Source organism: Urocitellus parryii, chromosome 6 (assembly GCF_045843805.1).
Source record: "Urocitellus parryii isolate mUroPar1 chromosome 6, mUroPar1.hap1, whole genome shotgun sequence".
NCBI classification, from domain to species: domain Eukaryota; kingdom Metazoa; phylum Chordata; class Mammalia; order Rodentia; family Sciuridae; genus Urocitellus; species Urocitellus parryii.
Window position 1 is genome coordinate 88,070,708 of NC_135536.1, and position 19,325 is coordinate 88,090,032.

Sequence of the window (19,325 nt, forward strand, 5' to 3'; positions counted from 1 at the left end):
TTCATAAGAAATTAAATCCAGCACATTTTCTGAAAGTTTCTTTCCCTCTCTTTTCTTCTTCTGTGAGGTAAGAATGCTTTAGAAGCTATATTTCAAATTCTTTGGGGAAAAAAAAAACCATTCCTGAGATTGAGAGCGCCACACTAAGTTGACTAGTAAATCATAGCCAGACTATTCAACTATTTCCGTTCTGTAAAAGAATTTTCATTACGAGTGCAAACCTGCGGGAGAAAACAAACAGCTTCGACGAGGATGGGATTCGAACCCACGCGTGCAGAGCACAATGGATTAGCAGTCCATCGCCTTAACCACTCGGCCACCTCGTCCCAGAAATCTACCTCTTCCTGGTAGGTATAGGGAGTAATACTAGGGGGATGTGACGCAACGTTATGGAAGTCGCCATTTTGTACGGAAGCCAACGTCGCTCACTTCTATAACGGACAATCGAAAGAAGATGGCCGCTTTCATGATGTTGGAAAGCCTTCGCTGGGAAGGGGACATCATTTTCAATAGAAAATGAGATGCATTTTAAGAAGTTAAACTGGCACAGAGGTTGGCAAAGAAGTTTAATTGAAAGCATGTTAGGAGCGGCCTTGTTCCGAAATCTGAGGGGCGGAGTCGACACGTAGAGCGGCTTTGCGCGTGCGCATCAGCGAGGCGGTTAGATTTGAATACTTACTCTGAGTTTGGCTGGGCGTTGTGAGGTGACGTTTTTGCCGAAGAGCGCGCGGACCCCAAACAAGTTAAGCTGGTGGGCTGTGGCAGGTAAGGAGAATGACCCTCTCTCATTCTCAGCTCCTGAGAGGATGTGGGTTTTGTCTGAGCACTTTGGAGGTCCGGCATGGGAGGTGGAGGATGCTGGGTCAGTCCCGCGGCCTCCGAATGCGGCGGGCGCTGGGCTCTTTTCTCACCCGGGCCTGCACTTTGTTCCTCCTCTCCTCCCCAGCGCTTTGGCACCCACACCTGGGCTTTCGGACCGCCTGGGATCGCTAGTCGAGCTCGCGGCGTCCTGGCCCGCCCACACCTTTTATTTTTCTTTTTGGTTGTTTGTATTTCTGACTTAAGCTTTTCTTTGCTATAACAAAGAATGATAAGTTTTCGGCTCTCATTGGTTAGCTAGCAGCACAGAACCGGTTTTCGGTTTTCTGCAGATACTGTTAACAAAGTCAATTTAAGCATCCCCTACTTTTGTTTTTTTAAATCTTCTGACCGGCTCAGGGTCAAAGCCCCTTTTTCTTGCTGTTTATTTAAATATTAGAGTTTGGGAAGAAAAATGCTGCTGTTTGGAATTGTAAAGATGGGTTTATTAGGCGTTAACAGAGATAAAGGGTGGTGCGGATGAAGACCAAAGTAACTTTTCAAATCGGTTGAATTGGATCAACTGAATTCCTCATATTTATTAGGTTCCTTGTCTTGTGCTAGGGCTGGGAGTCCCTAAGTCCCAGAAAGGGAAATAATTAGTACATACAAAATAACTGTGATACAAGACAGAATGTAAGGAATTATAAGACATTCCAAAGAGGTATGATAAACAGAAAGGAGAACTGATTTGATGCTTCTGACGATGGAGAATTAAAGTGGATTTCATGGAGAAAATGGCATTTGAAGTGGAACTTGGAGGAATGATTTACAGAGATGGAGAATTAATATTATAAGATTTTGAAAATTAAAGGTTAGGTTCAAAGCAATAAAATTTTTGACCCTTTAAATGACTGGAAATGTTCATAGGGTAACAGATACATGTAAATTGAGTAAAAATGGAATGATAGTCTTTAATGATGTGTTGAATACTAATAAACTTGAAGATACTCTAGATATTGATAGTAGGATGGTGCTCTCCAGTAGAACTTTCACAGTGGTAATACTTTATATCTGTGCTGTCCAACACAGTATCCATTAACTTCTGTGGCTATTGAACACTTGAAATGTGGCTGTTGTGATCAAAGACCTGAATTTTATTTTAATTAATGTAAATGTAAATAACTCCTATATTGGACAGCACTGGTCTATAACACTGGACACTGGAAAATATTTACTCTAGGTATTGGTGGTGTAAATTCAGGAGTAGACAGAGAGCCAGATAGTAAATATTTCAGGCTTTGCGGGCTGCATAGTCACTGGCATGGTCTCTGTTACATTCTTTGTTTTGTTGTTGTCTTCGTTTCTATACCTCATTAAAAAATTAGCTTTGTTTTCTATGCCTCATTAAAAATGTGAAAACTGCTTTTAGCTCAAGGGCTGATTTGGTTTAGTGGCAATGGTTTACAGTCCCCTGGATTATTTCTATTACAGGTTAGGAAGCTTTATTCGTTCAGGTGACATCCTTAGTCAATCAAACAAACACAAAAACCTGGTAATTTTATTTCAGTAGTTAAATACAAACAGCTTAATGAGTATATATGTTCTAACAATTCATAGCCATTTGAAAAAATACGCATAAATTGCAGGAAAAGAACATATTTACTTTTTTTCTTAAATAATCATGGTTACTAGGGCTGGGCCTGGGGCTCAGCAGTAGAGCGCTTACCTCACATGTGTGAGGCATTGGGTTCAATCCTCGGCACCACATACAAATAAATAAATGAAATAAAGGTATTGTGTCCATTTACAACTAAACAAAATATTAAAAATTAGATATGTGTACCTCTTAGATACTGTACAAAATCTCAAACCTTGGAATCAGATTGTACATAGCCACTCATTTCCTGAGCCACTTTGATATAAACAAACAAACAAAAAACTGATTTTATTTATATCAATTGCCAAAAATCTAGCTTCACAGTGATATATTATTAAATATGAATGGGTACTATTTTGAGCTAATGATTCACATGGTGCCTGTCAGATGTTGAAAATGGGGTGTTTCAAATTAAAAATAAATACCTCTGTGCATATGCTGCCAGCACCCTGGATGCCAGATGCACAGTTTGGGGGCTAATCAGTAAAAATTACTACGTAATTAATAGTTCAGCTGGACTGTGTTTTATAAGTGAGACTTAATATGATACTCTGGGGTCTCCTATTTCTGTTGAGGGTAAAACTTAAACAGTTAAATATTAAGAAGATGGGACGTCAGTAAACTTTGAATCTCATCAGATAATCAAGTACTAACCAATCTCTAGGTTCAACAGGAGTTGTGCTCAATGACTATTTCAAACAGTCATTTTGATGTTTAGGTGACCTTGAGCTGATAAGTATTTAGTATTTTTATCTGGAGTTTGAATATGTATACTGAGTTTGAAAATATTCCCAAAGAAAATAAAAATATGCTGGTTGGTAATCATAAAGTCAATTTTATTTTTAATTGTGGTTTTGAGAATTAAACCTTGCTCTACTGCTGAGCTAATTACCCAGCCCCAAATAATTGTTTCTTCATTACTCATTCAGCAAGTATTGAGCTCCTTCTATTTACAAAGCACTGCTAGCTGTAGTAGTGAACATAAGATTCATCAGCTCTATTCTCATAATTTACTGTTGGAGCAAGGGTAGTTTGTGGAGCTAATAGAAATAACAGACATTTATTTATTTATATATTTATTTATGTATGTATGTATTTGTGGTACTAGGAGTTGAACTTAGGGCCTCAAGCGTGGAAGGCAGATACTACCACTGAGCTACATCCACAGCCCTATAAAGCGTACTTTTAATTTATGAAAGAGACACTCAAAAGGAGGTATACATAATGCTACCAAGAGGATTAACTCAACACCTTTATTTATTTTTCTGTGGTGCTGAGGATTGAACCCAGTGCCTCACATGTGCTAGGCAAGTGCTCTGCCACTGAGCTATAACCCTGGCCTTTTCTTGTCTTTCTTACCAAGAGAGAATAGCAAATATAAACACATAGATTTAGGGAAGAGTTCTGTGTGTTTAGGGATTGAAAGAAAGGCTAGGGGAATAGTATAGTCAGAGAGGAGACTGGTAAGAGATGAAATATAAAGCCTAAGGCAAGCAGGGACTAGATCTGGTAGAACTCTATAGGTCTTAGTAAAATGTTTATTCTCAGCACAATGGAAAGCCACTGAAAGACTGAGGAGATAACTAACAGCTGTTTAGAAAGAAAATTGTAGAGGGATAAGAGTGAAAGCAAGGATACCAGGGAGGTAGATATTATGATATTTTATGTAAGAGTTCATAGTAGATTGAACTATAGAAAATAGAAATGAATGGATTGAAAAAATGTACTGAAAATAGAACTACTAAGACTGGATGAATTAAATAGAAATGGCTGTTGCACTTGTTTGATCTTACAGAAGTTCAACCATTAAGTTGATGTTTACTATTGTTTTTTTAAATAGATACTGTTAATTCAGACTCTGCCTCTAGCTTGGTAAGGGTTTTGTTTTGTTTTTTGAAGAACAAGAAAGGATGTTAAAGTTCATACTTTTTTTTTCATCTGTTATTATATGATTTTCATTTTTAATCTCTTAGTATGATAAAATTTCAAGGTTTATTTTCCAGAGTTAAACCAGTTTTGCGTTTCTGGAATAAAGCAAACATGACTACGATACAATATTCTTTTTCCTAATAATTTATTTAGAATTTTCTTATTTATGATAGTGAGATTGGCATGCAATCTTTACTTTCTTGTACTGTATTTATCTATTTGTGCATGAGTGTGTAGAGAAACGGAGGCAGTTGCAAAAAAGGGTGTTTAATTTTCATTTCCCATGGTTTAATGCTAAAACTAGACAAATCAAAATTTAGCAATATGAACAATTTATCTAGACCAACAAGGCACATATAAAAATATGTACAAAGTGAAAGTGGTTGCTTTTGGGAAGGAGGAGTTTAGAATGCAGAAAGCTGCTGGTTTAAAAAGCAGCAATCGGTGTCTGTTTTAGCTATCTAATGGACAAGTTTTTATTTTAACCAGTAAAGTTCATGTCATTCTCATCAATATTAGTACAGATTTTATCTTGAATATAAGAATTTTCTGGGAGTGTTAATTAAAATGCAGTAGTTTGAACTCCTTGAAGTATCTCATATTTTAGAGCTCATATATTTTTCCTTCTATTTTTGGTCTTCTTAGAAAGTAACCCTAAAATCTCAATAGTGTTCTTATTTCCTCATAGATTGTAATTTTTCTTCCTTCTTATGTACCTTTTCTAATACTGTGTATTTATTTCAGGAAAAAAAGTTTTCTTAAAATATGGATGGGGTGTCTTCAGAGACTAATGAAGAAAAGTAAGTTCATGATTCAGTGTATCTAAAAATGTTATATTCTATTAGAGAATGATACTTTTCCAACTAGTAGGACCTGTTAATGAACTTCAGAAATATTCTTCCTTTGTGTTTCAGGGAAAACAAGAATATATAATAAAGTGATAATATAAATTCATCAGAGTCAAAACTGAGGGACTTTAGATACCACCTATCATCTCTTGTTTTTTTGAGTAAGAGTGAGGAAACTGAGGCTCAGGAAGATTAAATGAATTATCTAAAATTGGTGACCTGTTTGTAGCCTACAAACATTTTACTGGCCTACAAATTAAAAAAAAAATTTTTGATTAGTTGCCAAAATTGCAAAATCTCATGGTTTCATAGAATAATTGGATTTTTAGCTTCTCTTGAAAAATCAAATGTGACAACACTGGGATCATAGTCTTGCTTGGTGCAGCTAGCAAAGTAATGGCTGTGACCTTTAGACCAAGCAGAAAATTTCTAATTCATTGTAGTCTCTACAATATGCATTTTCCTTATACCTAACAAATTATGTTTGGCCTCATGATATTTGGGTTTTCAAAACCTGGTATATAAATCACACAGTAGTAAGAATCAGAGGCAGAGAATCTCTTGATTTGTAGCCCACTTATCTTTTTTTATTTTTATTTTTTAGTTGTCAATGTACCTTTATTTATTTTTATGTGGTGCTGAGGACCGAACTCAGTGCCTCACACATGCTAGGCATAATTGAGGCATAACTCCAACCCCCCATTTATCTTTTAATTGTACCTCTGTAGGTATAGTAAATTATGTTGTACTGGTTATTATTCAAGAGATAGTCTTGTAGTATACAATATATATTTTAAAACACTGAATTACTAAATACTTGGTCTTATACTGTAATACAAGTATAAAATTTTGCTGGCCAGAGCAAAAGAAAGCAATGGCCAGTTTTAAAGTATGTAAAGGGTGATGTGATGATGACTTTTGGAAATTCATTCTTTTACCTATGTATACATAATTTTTTTTCCCTTTCTCAGTGACAATAGAGAGAGACCTGTTAGAAGACGGCATTCCTCAGTAAGAAACAATTATTGTTACCTTTTATTAAACAATAATGATATACTACAATAATTTTTACTGTGGCCTCACCTTCCCACTTCCACTAGCTTCCTATGGATAAAGACTCAAAAAAAATTATTCATTTGATACTAGGATTTGAACCCAGGAGTGCTCTAACACTGAGCTACATCCCCATCTCTTTTTAGATTTTATTTTGAGACAGGGTCTCACTAAGTTGCCCAGGCTGGCCTGGAACCTTGATCCTCTTGCCTCAATTTTCTGAGTCACTGGGTTTATAAGTGTGTTCCACTGTGCCCTGCCAAGACTCAAATATTTAACCCAAGTACAAAAATCTGAAAACCAGTCGGGTGCAGTGGTACACGCCTATAATCCCAGTGGCTCAATAGGCTGAGATAGGAGAATAGGGAGTTCAAAGCCAGCCTCAGCAATGGTGAGATGCTAAGCAACTCAGTGAGACCCTGTCTCTAAATAAAACACAAAATAGGGCTGGGGATGTGACTCAGTGGTCGAGTACTTCTGAGTTCAATTCCTGGTAGTATAAATAAATAAGGGCTAGGGATTTTGCTAAGTGGTTAAGCACCCCTGGGTTCAATCCCCCAGTACCCCCCCAAAAAAATCTGTGAACCAAAATTCATATTTTATAAATTTTATTATAATTTAATGCCTAAATTATACCTCAATAAAGCTGTTTAAAATTATATTTAACCTGATATACAAAGCTATTACAAGACACAAAAATCTAACCCAAACTGATTTAGGTATATAATATATATCAGTTTATGAAACTGAAAAATCCAAAGATAGTGATGGCTGTAGGCATAACTTATGGATGAGAGAGTTCAACAATGGAACCTTCTAGGATTTCCTTTTTCATTTTCTATTCTGACTGCTTCCTCTGTGTAATCTCTGATAGCAGCCAGATCCTCTCCCTGTGATGACTGTGATACATCTAGCTCTCCCTACTCCCGGGTTCACATTCTGCCCCAGCCCCTTTTTAAATTTTGAAATAGGATCTTATTAAATTGTGGAGGCTGACCTTGAGCTATGCATACTGCTGTCTCAGCCTCCTAAGTAACTAGGATTAAAGGCATGGGTCATGCCCCTCACCTCTATCAAACAATTACTGTGTTGTTCTAGACAAGGCTATGAGTTATATATACCCTGGAGTTGGTGTGGAACTTCACACAGACCATGTTGGATGAGAGTAGGCAAAATAATTAGGGAGAGTAGGCAAGGAGAAATGAACAAATGCCTAATATTTTAATCTGCTACATAACTCTAAGCAATATGACTTTGAAGGATTTCATATATTTTAATGGAAATTTTGGTTTTCTATTCTTGTTATAAATTGAAATGAAATAATTATTAACAGATATGCCAGATTTTCTTGAATAATTGTAATATTACCTCTAGATTTTGAAACCCCCAAGGAGTCCTCTTCAGGACCTCAGAAATGGAAATGAAATAGTTCAGGTAAGTCTCTAGGCAATTGCTTTATAGATTTCTCTTTTCAGTGATTCTCCCCTACCCCAAGTACTGGGTCTTACACATGCTAGGCAAACACTCTGTTACTGAGCTACAGCCCCAGCCCTTTTTAAAATTTATTTATTTTTTAAAAAAATTTTGAGACAGAATCTCCTTTAGTTGCCCAGGATTACCTCAAACTTGTGATCCTTCTGTGTCAGCCTCCCAAGCAGCTAGGATTACAGGCATGTGCCACCACATTTGGCCTTCTATGATTTTTGTGTGTGTGTGGGGGCGGGGGGATTGAACCCAGGAGCACTCAGCCACTGAGCCACATTCCAAGTCCTATTTTATTTAGAGACAGGGTCTCACTGAGTTGCTTATTACACCTCACTTTTGCTGAGACTGGCTTTGAACTCACGATCCTCCTGCCTCAGCCTCCTGAGCCGCTGGGATTACAGGTGTGTCACCTGTAGCTTAATCAGGAATTTTATTTGCTATATGAAAAGAGAACATCATCCCATCTGATTCAAATGTATGATATGTCAAGGTCATTGTACTGTCATGTGTAACTAATTAAAACAAATTTTTAAAAAAAGAGAACATCATGAATGATTCCTATTTGAATGTGTAAAAAAGACAAGCATTCCATGACCTTCAGGTTAAAATGCAACACTTGCTGGCTGGGGATGTAGCTCAGTGGTAGAACACATCTATCGTGCATAAGGCCCTGGGTTCCATCTAGAGGACTGCAAAAAAAAAAAAAAAAAAAAAAAATCCAAATACATGATATACTGGCATTTGTGATTCTTAGGCCTATTTGCTTTTCCAGACTTTTTTCATGTTACTTTCACATGTTTACCTCACCACTCAGAATTGCTTATTATTCCCCAAACAAAAAATAAGTTATTACATCTGCAAGTATTTATGTATGCTATTCCCTTTGTCTGCATGGCTGGTCCTTCATTCCTTTTTCTGCCAAGATTTGAACAAAAATATTTTTTCAAACATACCAAAAAGCAAAGAATTTTGCTGTATATTCATCACCTAGATTCTAGAATTAACATTTAATAATGCTTACTTATCATAAATACTCTTTTCTCTTTGGTGAAAGTAGGGTACTAGGGGTTGAATCCAGGTGTGCTTTACCTCTGAGCTGCCTCTTCTGTGCCCCCCCACACACACACCTGCCCTTTATTTTTTTTGAGACAGGATTTTACTAAGTTGCTGAGGCTGGCCTCAAACTTGTGTTCCTCTGCCTCAGCCTCCCAAGTTATTGGGATAACAGAAGTGGACCACATGCCTAGCTATATCCCCCTTCTTTATTTAATTAATTTCTATTTTTCCTTTAAGATTTATCTTCTCATAGAAGATCATCAATTTAACATTTTATTATTATAATTTTTTACTTCTGTCTATTCTAAATTGAGAATTCCAGGCTACATAATTCCAAGTGCTCACTCTACATTGGCTTCTCTAATTCTATTTCTTAAATGCATCAAGCTTTTCTTGCTTCAGGGTCTCTGCACACATTCTGCATAGAATCCGTTCCCCTTACTGCACTCCTTTTTATTTATTTTAATTTTGAGATAGGGTTTCACTAAGTTGCTAAGGCCGGCCTTGAACTTGCAGTCCTCCTGTCTCAACCTCCTGAGTCTCTGTCCTTTATTAACTTTTTCATCTGGCTAACTTCTAACTGATCCTTCAGGTCTCAAGTTAAATGTACTTTCTTAAAGAAAACTTCCCTGATTTTTACATATTTATTGGACATAATATCTTTATTTTATTTATTTATATGTGGTGCTGAGGATCGAACCCAGGGCCTTGTATGTGCTAGGCGAGCACTTTACCGCTGAGTCACAACCCCAGCCCCACTAAATTAGATTTTTATATGTAATTTTCCTTTATAACACCTTGCACTCTTTGAATTTTATTTGTGTGAATTTGTTGTCATTAGTCTAATCCCCCATGGAATTGTATCCATGTTATTTATCTCTATTTTTCCATCAGTAGTACAGAATCGTGTGTGTGTGTGTGTGTGTGTGTGTGTGTGTGTGTATTTTTGAAAAATTGAACCAGTGTTGAATGAGTAAATGTCAGACTTACGCAGCTTTAAAACCAACAGGATCTTATCAATAATCTTGAATATAGTTCCTGCATTTTATAGATGAGAAATACAAGATCCAAAGAGGTAAATGTTTTATCTGTGGTGTTTGCTAGGGTCTTAAGTATATAGACTCCTTGTTGCAAAGGGGATACCATTCCTTATTATTTATTATAATAAGGCTTATACTCAGGTATCCACAATTTATCTGGTGAAATTCTCTGTGAATTTATCTTTTGTTTTTTGTTTGGGGTCTATGTGAAAAATGTTTATTCTTGTTAAGAAGGAAGGTAGGAAAGAAAAATAGTATATTAAAATGAAAAGATGTTCAACATTACTGATTATTAGGGAAATGCAAATCAAAACCACAATAAATAAACCACAATACCACCTTACAGTCTTAGGATGGCTGTTGAAAAATAAAAAATAACAAGTATCAGCAATGATATAGAAAAATGCACCTATGTCTATTGTTGATGGGAATTAAAATGATATTTGCTGTGAAAAACAGTATGGTAATTCCTCAATAAATTCAAATTAGAATTACCATATAATCCAACAAGAAACAAAAGGAACATCTTGGAGAGAGATTTGAGTACCTATGTTTGCAGTAACATTATTCACTGTAGCCAGAAAGCAGAAGCAAACCAGATGTCAGTATGTGGATAATTGGGTAAACAAAATGTGGTATTTCCATACAATGAAATTTTTTAAAAAAGGAAAGCCAGGTGGTGCCTGTGATTCCAGTGACTCAGGAGGCTGAAGGACCAAGATTACAGGTTCTACAGGTTCAAGGGTAACCTGGGCAACTTAGTGCAAGAACCTGTGGATGTAGTTCATAGCTTATTGGTAAAGCACCCCTACATTCTATCCCCAGGACTTTAAAAAAAAAAAAAAAGGAAATTCTGACATACCATGCATGAACAAAAGGTAATTTTTTTTTTTTTTTGTACTGGGGATTTTACCCAGGGATGTTTAACAATGAGCCACATCCCTAGTCCTTTTTACTTTTTAATGTTGAAATAGGATCTCATTAAGTTGCTCAGGGTCTCACTGAGTTAGAGGATGGCTTTGAGCCTGTGATCCTCCTGTCTTAGCCTTCCAAGTCACTGGGATTACAGGTATGTGCCACCATGCCCAATACAAAAAGAAAAATTTCATGTTATGATTTTAATGAGGTATCTACTATAATCAGATTCATAGATACTAAAAATAGAATGGTGATTGCTAGGAATTAGAGGTAGGAGAGAATGGGGAGTTTTTTTTTAATGTTAAATGTTATAGTTTCTGTTCTGCAAGATGAAAAGAAATCTCGAGATTGGTTATATAACAGGGTGGATGTATACACAACAGTATTAAACTGTATACTTTAAAATCGTTAAGATGATAAATTTTATGTTACATGTATTTTTTAATACTTTTAGTTGTAGATGGCACAATATCTTTATTTTATTTATTTATTTTTATGTGGTGTTGAGGACCAAACCCTCTACCTCACACGCGCTAGGTACACACTCTATCACTGAGCTAAAACCCCAACCCTTTATTTTATTTTTGAAACAGTATGCCAAATTGCTGAGACTGACCTTGAACTTGTGACCCTCCTGCCTCAGCTTCCCAAGTCGCTGGGTTAACAGGCACCATCATGCCCAGCAAATTTATGAAAATTTATTTAGTCATGGTGTTTCATGCCTGTAATCCCAACTACCCCAGAGATTTAGGCAAGGGGATCCCAACTTAAGAGCAGCCTTTACAATTTTAGCAAGACCCAATCTGAAAATTAAAAATAAATAAATAAAAAGGACTGGAGATATAGCTCAGTGGTAGAGTGCCACTGGGTTCAACCCCCTAATACTATTAAAAATTTTTTTAAATTACCATAATAAGTAACATAGCAATTGTTTTGTCTCCAGTCTTTTTTATTGTATGTTGTGTTGGTATGCTTAAAAAATAAAAAAATTAACTCACATTGAAGACCATATTCATGTACATTAAGTGTTTCTACATTGAGATAATTTGGGTAACCACATATCGAATTCAGAATAAGACTTGATCCCTGTCTTTGGTGCTTTGGACTCCTAATTCACAGTGGTTTCATTAATAACCACACCATATTTTCTTTCCTTTTAGGAATCCAATACTTTAAGAAATAAGAAAAGCTCTCGCAGAGTCAGCTTTGCAGATACTATAAAGTAAGTTGAAAGAAATAATTCAAATGTTATAGGTAATGTTTTTTTTGTGGGTCAAATTGAAAATGTTAGAATGATTTGGATAACCTATGGTTTTTATTATGTATTAGAGAATGGTTACTTAAAAGATTCTTACTGGCATTATGTTTAAAAGAGAAACATTGAGAAACAATGATATCCACTTTTACTACTGTTATTTAACATATTGAAGGTCCTAACCAAAAATACTAGAGAAAGTAGTTGGGGTTTTAAATATTAGAAATATTAGGGTAAACCTATTGCCTTTTGTAGATTAAATGATTTTTTATTAGGAAAATCCAAGAATATCAACTGAAAGTTACTATTGATAAGTAGCAGGATACAAAATTAATATATGGAAACCAATATCTTTTATTCTATTATTTTACTCTTTTTTTTTTTTTTTTTGCCTTGCTAGGGATTGAACCTAAGGCAAGTGCTCTACCACTGAGCTATATCCACAGGCCACTATAATTCTTATACATAGTGTTCTCATTATCATTTTCTTGATGTTCAACAGTGTATTCATCTTTCCTGTTTAATTCAAAAGAAATCAAAGATGTTCTTTTTATTTTTTTTTTTTAAGTTTTTTATATTACTGTAGATTGATCAATACCTAAGGCCTCACACATGCTAGGCAAGTGCTGTACCACTGAGAGCTACATTCCTGATTCCCCAAAGTTGTTTAATTTAGAACTGAAAAATTTTTTAGGCATTAGGGGCATTTGTCATTCAATTTTAGTTTCTTTTATAGGCAGAGAATGTTAATCTGTATTATTTTTATTTCTACAGAAATTCTTTTGAAAGGATTCTCTTTAGAGAATTTCTATAGAAATTCCAGGTGCAATGATGTATGCTTGTAATCCCAGTGACTCAGAAGGCTGAGGATTTCTGGCTTGAGACCAACCCCAGCAACTAAGCAAGACCTTGTCTCAAAATACAGAAGGATTGGGGAGGGGCTGGGGTTGTGGCTCACCATAGAGTGCTCACTTAGCATATACAAGGTTCTGGTTCGACCCTCATTACCACATAAAAATAAATAAATATAAAGGTTTTTTTTTTTTTTTTTTTTTTTTTTTTAAGGGGGTTGGGGATGTAACTCAGTGGTAAAGCTTTCCTGGGTTCAGTCCCCAGTACCCATACCCCCACCCCCCCAAATTTTTTTGTTTTCTTGTATATAATAAATCTTTGTAAACGAACCATAGGTACTTGGAAAATCCGTATATTTTGTGTTTTCAATGTGCACAGTTTGATATATAAAATTATATTCACATTACAAATTGTTATTGGGTCCTCTATAATCTTACATAGATTTGATTGCATGAATTATGAAAGAGGAAGTCCTTCTCATTCTGTATCTCACTCTGCATTTCTAATAGTTTTCTTCGTTTGATTTTACTGGGGCTTGAACCCAGAGGAACTTTACCATTTACCTACATCCCTATCCCTTTTATTTTTTATTTTTTAGACACAGGGTCTCTCTAAGTTGCTTAGGGCCACACTGATTGCTGACCTGGAACTTGTAGTCCTCTTGCCTCTACTTCCCAGTCACTGGGATTATTGGCATGCACCACTGCACTACCATACTCAGCTTTAAGGCAAGAATTGGTGTCAGCTAACTAGTGGAGGTGCTATGTGCTATTTCTGGGAAAGTATTTCCATTGAGAGCCTCTTATATGAATTATTTCAGTCTTAATGTTAGTGTGAACATGGGGTACATGTAGAAATACAAGGAATTTCTTGTGGGGTTTTTAGAAAGTCCTTGAGGTAGTACTTACCTGAGATAGTCTGGATTGAGTTCTTTCCCTTTTCCCAGATTGTTTTGTCTCAGTCTGACAAAAATGATTTCATCTTGGTGTCAGGAACCTTAGAAAACAGTCAAATTTTTCATTTTATAAATGAGATAATTAAAGCCACAGATGTGATTTGATACTCCCAAGATAATATTGGTAGTGTCAGAGCTATGATTAAGAATACTGTATAATTTATTTATTGATTCCTGGATAGTTGCTTTTTCTGATGTTTCCATTTGCCTTTGCTAAACGTTGTTAAACCAGTTCCACTCTTTCTTTGGAAATAATCCAGTCACCATACTTTTATAAAATAGCTCTGGGATATTAGAATTCAGACTCAAAACCAGAAAACTTGGAACAAGTTCTGGCTTCCTTACTAAATAACCCCAGTTTCCTTCTTTTTAGGATGGAAGTAATAACCCTTACATATCTCAGTGTTTTTTCATGGCCAAAATCAGATAGTGTATGTTAATACAGAAAGTGTCAAAAGTATTACTAAACGATGTAATTCCCTCCTAATTTAATTGTTAGAATTAACATATATTTCCCATTACCTCATGAAAGTTTCTTAGAGTACATGAACACTCTGACATGTGGATGAATTTCAGATCCTGAAAGTTGAGTTGTAAAAATTATAGGAGGCTGTCTACTTGAGACTGGGTAATTAATAAAGAGGTTTGCTTTGACTCATAGTTGTCGAAGTCTGAGAGCATAGCATTGGTATCTCCTTCTCTTTTGGTGAGGGTCTCATGGCAGAAGAGACTTCAGGTGTAAGAGACATACAGAAAGTGCCAGTTCACTTCTTAAGAACCTACTCTGATTGTAACTAACCCACTATCAAGGAAACTACATTAATCCCTTTGTGAGGGTGGAGGCCCATGTCTTTCTTACTTTAAAGGTCCTGACATCTCTCAATACCATTACACTGAAGACCAAGCCTTAGCATGAATTTTGGTGAAGATAAACCATACTCAAACCATAGCAGAAGCTGTTGTTTTGGACTAAACATCCTAGACAACTGATAAAACTAAAAATCAAAATGGAATTACTCATATTAAATTTTTATATTGCCAAACTAAAACCAAGTTGTTACCTGACTTTCCAAGAAATCAGGAGAGGCAGAAAGTCCAGTTTCCCAATCAGGCCAGTTTCAGTCAGCATAATGATGAAATTCTTTATGCTTTTATCCTTACCCCATCCCCAAAATAACTTGAAGTAGTCTGATATTAACTAAGCAGTTATATTTCTGTGTTCTGTCTTCCTGTCTTAGCCTTGTTATAAGGAAAGTAATTTTGAAATAACTGACCCACTTTTTGTTCTTTGTTTCTGCTTTCTGCAGCCCCTTTCTCTCTACTCTGCCCTTTGGAATACTTATTCTATTTTATGAAATGAAATGTTGCCTGATTATAGAATTGCGAATAAAGCTAATTAAGATTTTTAAATTTGGGCTGGGGATATAGCTCAGTTGGTAGGTTGCTTGCCTCATATGCACAAGGCTCTGGGTTCAATCCCCAGCACCATAAAAAAAAAATCTTTAAATTTGCCATATTTTTTAATAAATTGTTTATGTTGATGATGTTGTTTAATATCACATAAACCACTGAAATGAGCTCAATGACAAGGTAATTATTATTATTATTATTTTGTGTACTGCAGAGTGTATCCAGGAGTGCTTAACCACTGAGAAAAATCCCCAGCCTTTTTTTGTATTTTATTTAGAGACAGGGTCTCACTGAGTTGCTTTAGGACCTCGCTCAGTTGCTGAGGCTGGCTTTGAACTTGCAATCCTCCTGTCTCAGCCTCCCAAGCCACTGGGACTATAGGAGTGCTCCACCATGCCTGGAAAGATCATTATTTCTATGAAAATTATATTGAATGTCCAGGGAAATTTTGGTAAAGGTGGATTTATTTTTAAAAATACTTTTGGGCTGGAAGTTAGCTCGGGATAGAGCACTTGCCTAGCACGTACAAGGCCCTGGTTTCAATCCCTAGTACTGGGAGTGAAAAAGATTTCAAATTTGGCATGAATGAGACAACTGTAAAGATAAGGAAGCAATTGATGAAGATAATGTAGAAGAATTTTGTGTTTTCATTATTTTGCAAATTTCTTTCAGTGTATATTCCACCTTATTAATGTACTAAATCTGCATTGTTAGATCTATAGTCAGATGTCAGGTTGATATAAGACATATAAATTAAAATTCATTTACATGTCTTGAACAAAAATTGTATCAAATACAGCTTTGTAAATATGAGCTCAGATGTTGAAGTCATATTTGGGCTTGCATTTTGGGTCTTCCACTTAACAGTTATATGGCTTTAGGAGCTGCTTAAACTTTATGATCTTTAGTATCTACATCTGTAAAATAAAGTGGTAATCGTTATAAACATTAAAAATGCATGTGAAGGGCAGGAGATATAGCTCAGTGGTAGAGTGCCTGCTGAACATGCATGAAGTCCTGGGCTCAATACCCAATACTGCAAAAAGAAAAAAGCACATAGAGCTAGAGACGTAGCTCAGTAGCAGAGTGTTTGCCTAGCATGTGTAAAGCCTTAACTAGGTTCAGTTCCTGGTACCATAAAAACAATAACAACAAAAAATGCTTATGAAGAACGTGGTGGCACACGCCTATAATCCCAGCGGCTCAGGGGGCTGAGGCAGGTGGATCATGAGCTCAAAGCTAGCCTCAGCAAAAGTGAGGTGCTAAGCAGCTCATTTTGACCCTGTCTCTAAATAAAATATAAAATAGGTCTAGGGATGTGGCTTAGGGGTTGAATGTTCCTGAGTTTAATCCCTGGTACCTGTGAGAAAAGAAAAAAAAGAAAAAAAAAAAAAAAGAACATAACACAGTGCCTGACATAAAGTCTGTATCCAACCTGTGTGTTGCATTTATTTTTAATATTTTTGTTGTTATTGTTGTAGATGGACACATTTTTAATTTATTTTTATGTGGTGTTGAGGATTGAACCTAGTGCCTCACACATGCTAGGCAAGCACTCTATCACTGAGCTACAACTCTAGCCCCTGTGCATTGCATTTTTCTAATTGAAATAAAATTATATTTCTAAGTAAGAATAGCTTCTGGACTGGGGATATAGCTCAGTTGGTAGAGTGCTTACCTCACACACACAAAGCCCTGATTTCAATTCCCAGCACCTCCAAAAAAAAAAAAAAAGAATAGTTTAATGAACAATATTTTATATTAGCGGAATTAGCATTAGAATGAACCGGCCAGCTTCTATCAGACAGATATCAAATGTTCCATGAAGGTCATTCTTAATTATGCCAATGTAAAGGTATCCCTTCCTCCTGAGTCTATGCTTCCTTATTAGAACTGTTAACAAAATTCAGCTAAATAATGTTTATAATCATTGTTCTTACTCTCTACCTATGATGGAAGTTATTTGGGGCCAAGGATTAGATCATGTGTTGTATCCCAGACTGTAGTATAGTGCCAAGCACGTAGAGAGTACTTATTAAATGTCTGTTAAATAAAATGAGTATTTTAGGTTACTGAGAGGGATCAAATAATGATTAGGTGAGAGTTCATTTTTAGAAAACCATAATTTTGCCATACAGTGCTATATGCCTATTATCTCAACAGCTCAGAGGCTGAGGCTGGAGGATTACAAGTTAAAATCCAGCCTTAGCAATTTAGTTAACTCCAACCAGCTTAGTGAGACCTTATCTCAATAAAAATAAAGGACCTGGGGTTATAGCTCAATGGTAGAGCCTTTGCTTGGCACACGTGAGACACTGGGTAAGATCCTCAGCATCACATAAAAAAAAAAAATAAAGATATTATGTCCATCTTAAAAAAAAAAACTTTTTGAAAAAGGGCTGGGGTTGTGGCTCAGTAGTTAAGTACCCCTGGGTTCAAGTCCTAGTACACACACACAAAAGCATGATTTAATGTCGTAAGCTAATTTTTTTAATATTTATTTTTTAGTTGGACACAATATCTTTATTTTATTTATTTTTATATGGTGCTGAGGAGCGAACCCAGGTCCTCACACATGCTAGGCGAGCTCTCTACCACTGAGCCACAACCCCAGCCCTCGTAAGCTAATTTTAGCATTTGAAATATTAATAGTATATGGTATAGCAAAGAGAAGTCCAAATCAAAGTATTCTTTATCTTTTTTTCACAGTATTGTTTTTGGGGTGGGTGTATAGCTGTGTGGTAAAATGCTTTTCTACCATTTGTAAAGCCCTGGATCAGTCACAAAAAATATTATCTTTACCTATCTCAAAACAAACTATAAATGAACACCAATAGATTCTGATTAAAAATCAAAGATTTTTAGTAATTTTTATTTTCTCTTCTAGGGTCTTCCAAACAGTGTCTCATATGAAAACAGTGAGAAAGTCAGAAATTATAGGTAAATATATTATTGCAGTCTCTGCTAATCTGTTTTCTTTAAAATTTTACTATGACTATCTAACCAGATAATCAATATAATATATTATCTTATTGTTTAAAAAATACAGCTCAAATCTGGGAATGGTGGCACCCACCTATAATTCCAGTTGTGAAACTGAAACAGAAGGATTTGGAGTTCACAGTAAAGCTCTGGGAATGTAGCAATACTTTATATTAGCAATACTTTATACTCTGCCTCAAAAAAAAAAAAACAAAAAACAAAGTATAGGGCTGGGGTTGTGGCTCAGTGGTAGAACACTCACCTAGCAGGTGTGAGGCCCTGGGTTCAATTCTCAGCACCACATATAAATAAACAAAATAAACATTAAAAAAAAAAAAATTGTGGGCTGGGGATGTGGCTCAAGCGGTAGTGTGCTCTCCTGGCATGCGTGTGGCCCAGGTTCGATCCTCAGCACCACATACCAACAAAGATGTTGTGTCCGCCGAAAACTAAAAAATAAATATTAAAAAAATATTCTCTCTCTCTCTCTCTCTCTCTCTCTCTCTCTCTCTCTCTCTCTCTCTCTCTCTGTAAAAAAAAAAAATTGTACTTTGAGTCATAGGACAGAATGTAGGGTAGATAGTAACTTCTTTTTAAATTATTGTTAATATCCTTATGTAAGCTGGGCTTGGTGGTGCACGAAGGCTGAGGCAGGAGGATTGCAAATTCAAAGCCAGCCTCAGCTACTTAGTGAGGCCCCGAGCCACTCAGCAAGACCCTGTTTCTAAATAAAATATATGTTGTTTGGTGGTTAAGTGCCCCTTGGTTTAGTTCCTGATACCAAAAAAAATCCTTATGTAAGTTTTCTAATGTTTTATCGTATATCCTTGGACAACTTTAATTTTTATTTTATTTTTAGAAACAGAAGCAGGAGAAAATGTTCTATGTATTCAGTAAGTAAGACATTTATGATTATATTTAAAAAGTTATTTATTTCTATTAAATGAAGTCCCTTAATATTCTTTTGCTTTTTATTTTTTATCCCTTTTGTGGAATACTTAAGGTTAATTAAAAAATAAAATACTTTGCAGAGTTTAATATATGCATTGCTGTATCTGATAAAGATGTTTGGTGTAACAACTTA

The 19,325-nt window shown here is 35.7% G+C and overlaps 1 protein-coding gene and 1 non-coding gene across 2 annotated transcripts in view; one reads left to right on the forward strand and one right to left on the reverse strand.

Annotated features, from left to right (window-relative positions):
* Positions 1-244: 244 nt before the first annotated feature.
* Trnas-gcu (transfer RNA serine (anticodon GCU)) lies at positions 245-326 on the reverse strand. The gene has a single exon. It is a non-coding gene; the product is annotated as a tRNA-Ser (tRNA).
* A 515-nt stretch (positions 327-841) lies between these two features.
* The window catches only part of Knl1 (kinetochore scaffold 1), a 55,549-nt gene continuing 37,065 nt past the window's right edge, over positions 842-19,325 (forward strand). Inside the window, exons 1-5 of the mRNA XM_026390249.2 lie at positions 842-1,012; positions 7,663-7,722; positions 11,948-12,009; positions 18,147-18,199; positions 19,101-19,134. Of these exons, the coding sequence (XP_026246034.2) occupies positions 842-1,012; positions 7,663-7,722; positions 11,948-12,009; positions 18,147-18,199; positions 19,101-19,134 (380 nt within the window). The remainder of the gene's footprint in view (positions 1,013-7,662; positions 7,723-11,947; positions 12,010-18,146; positions 18,200-19,100; positions 19,135-19,325) is intronic.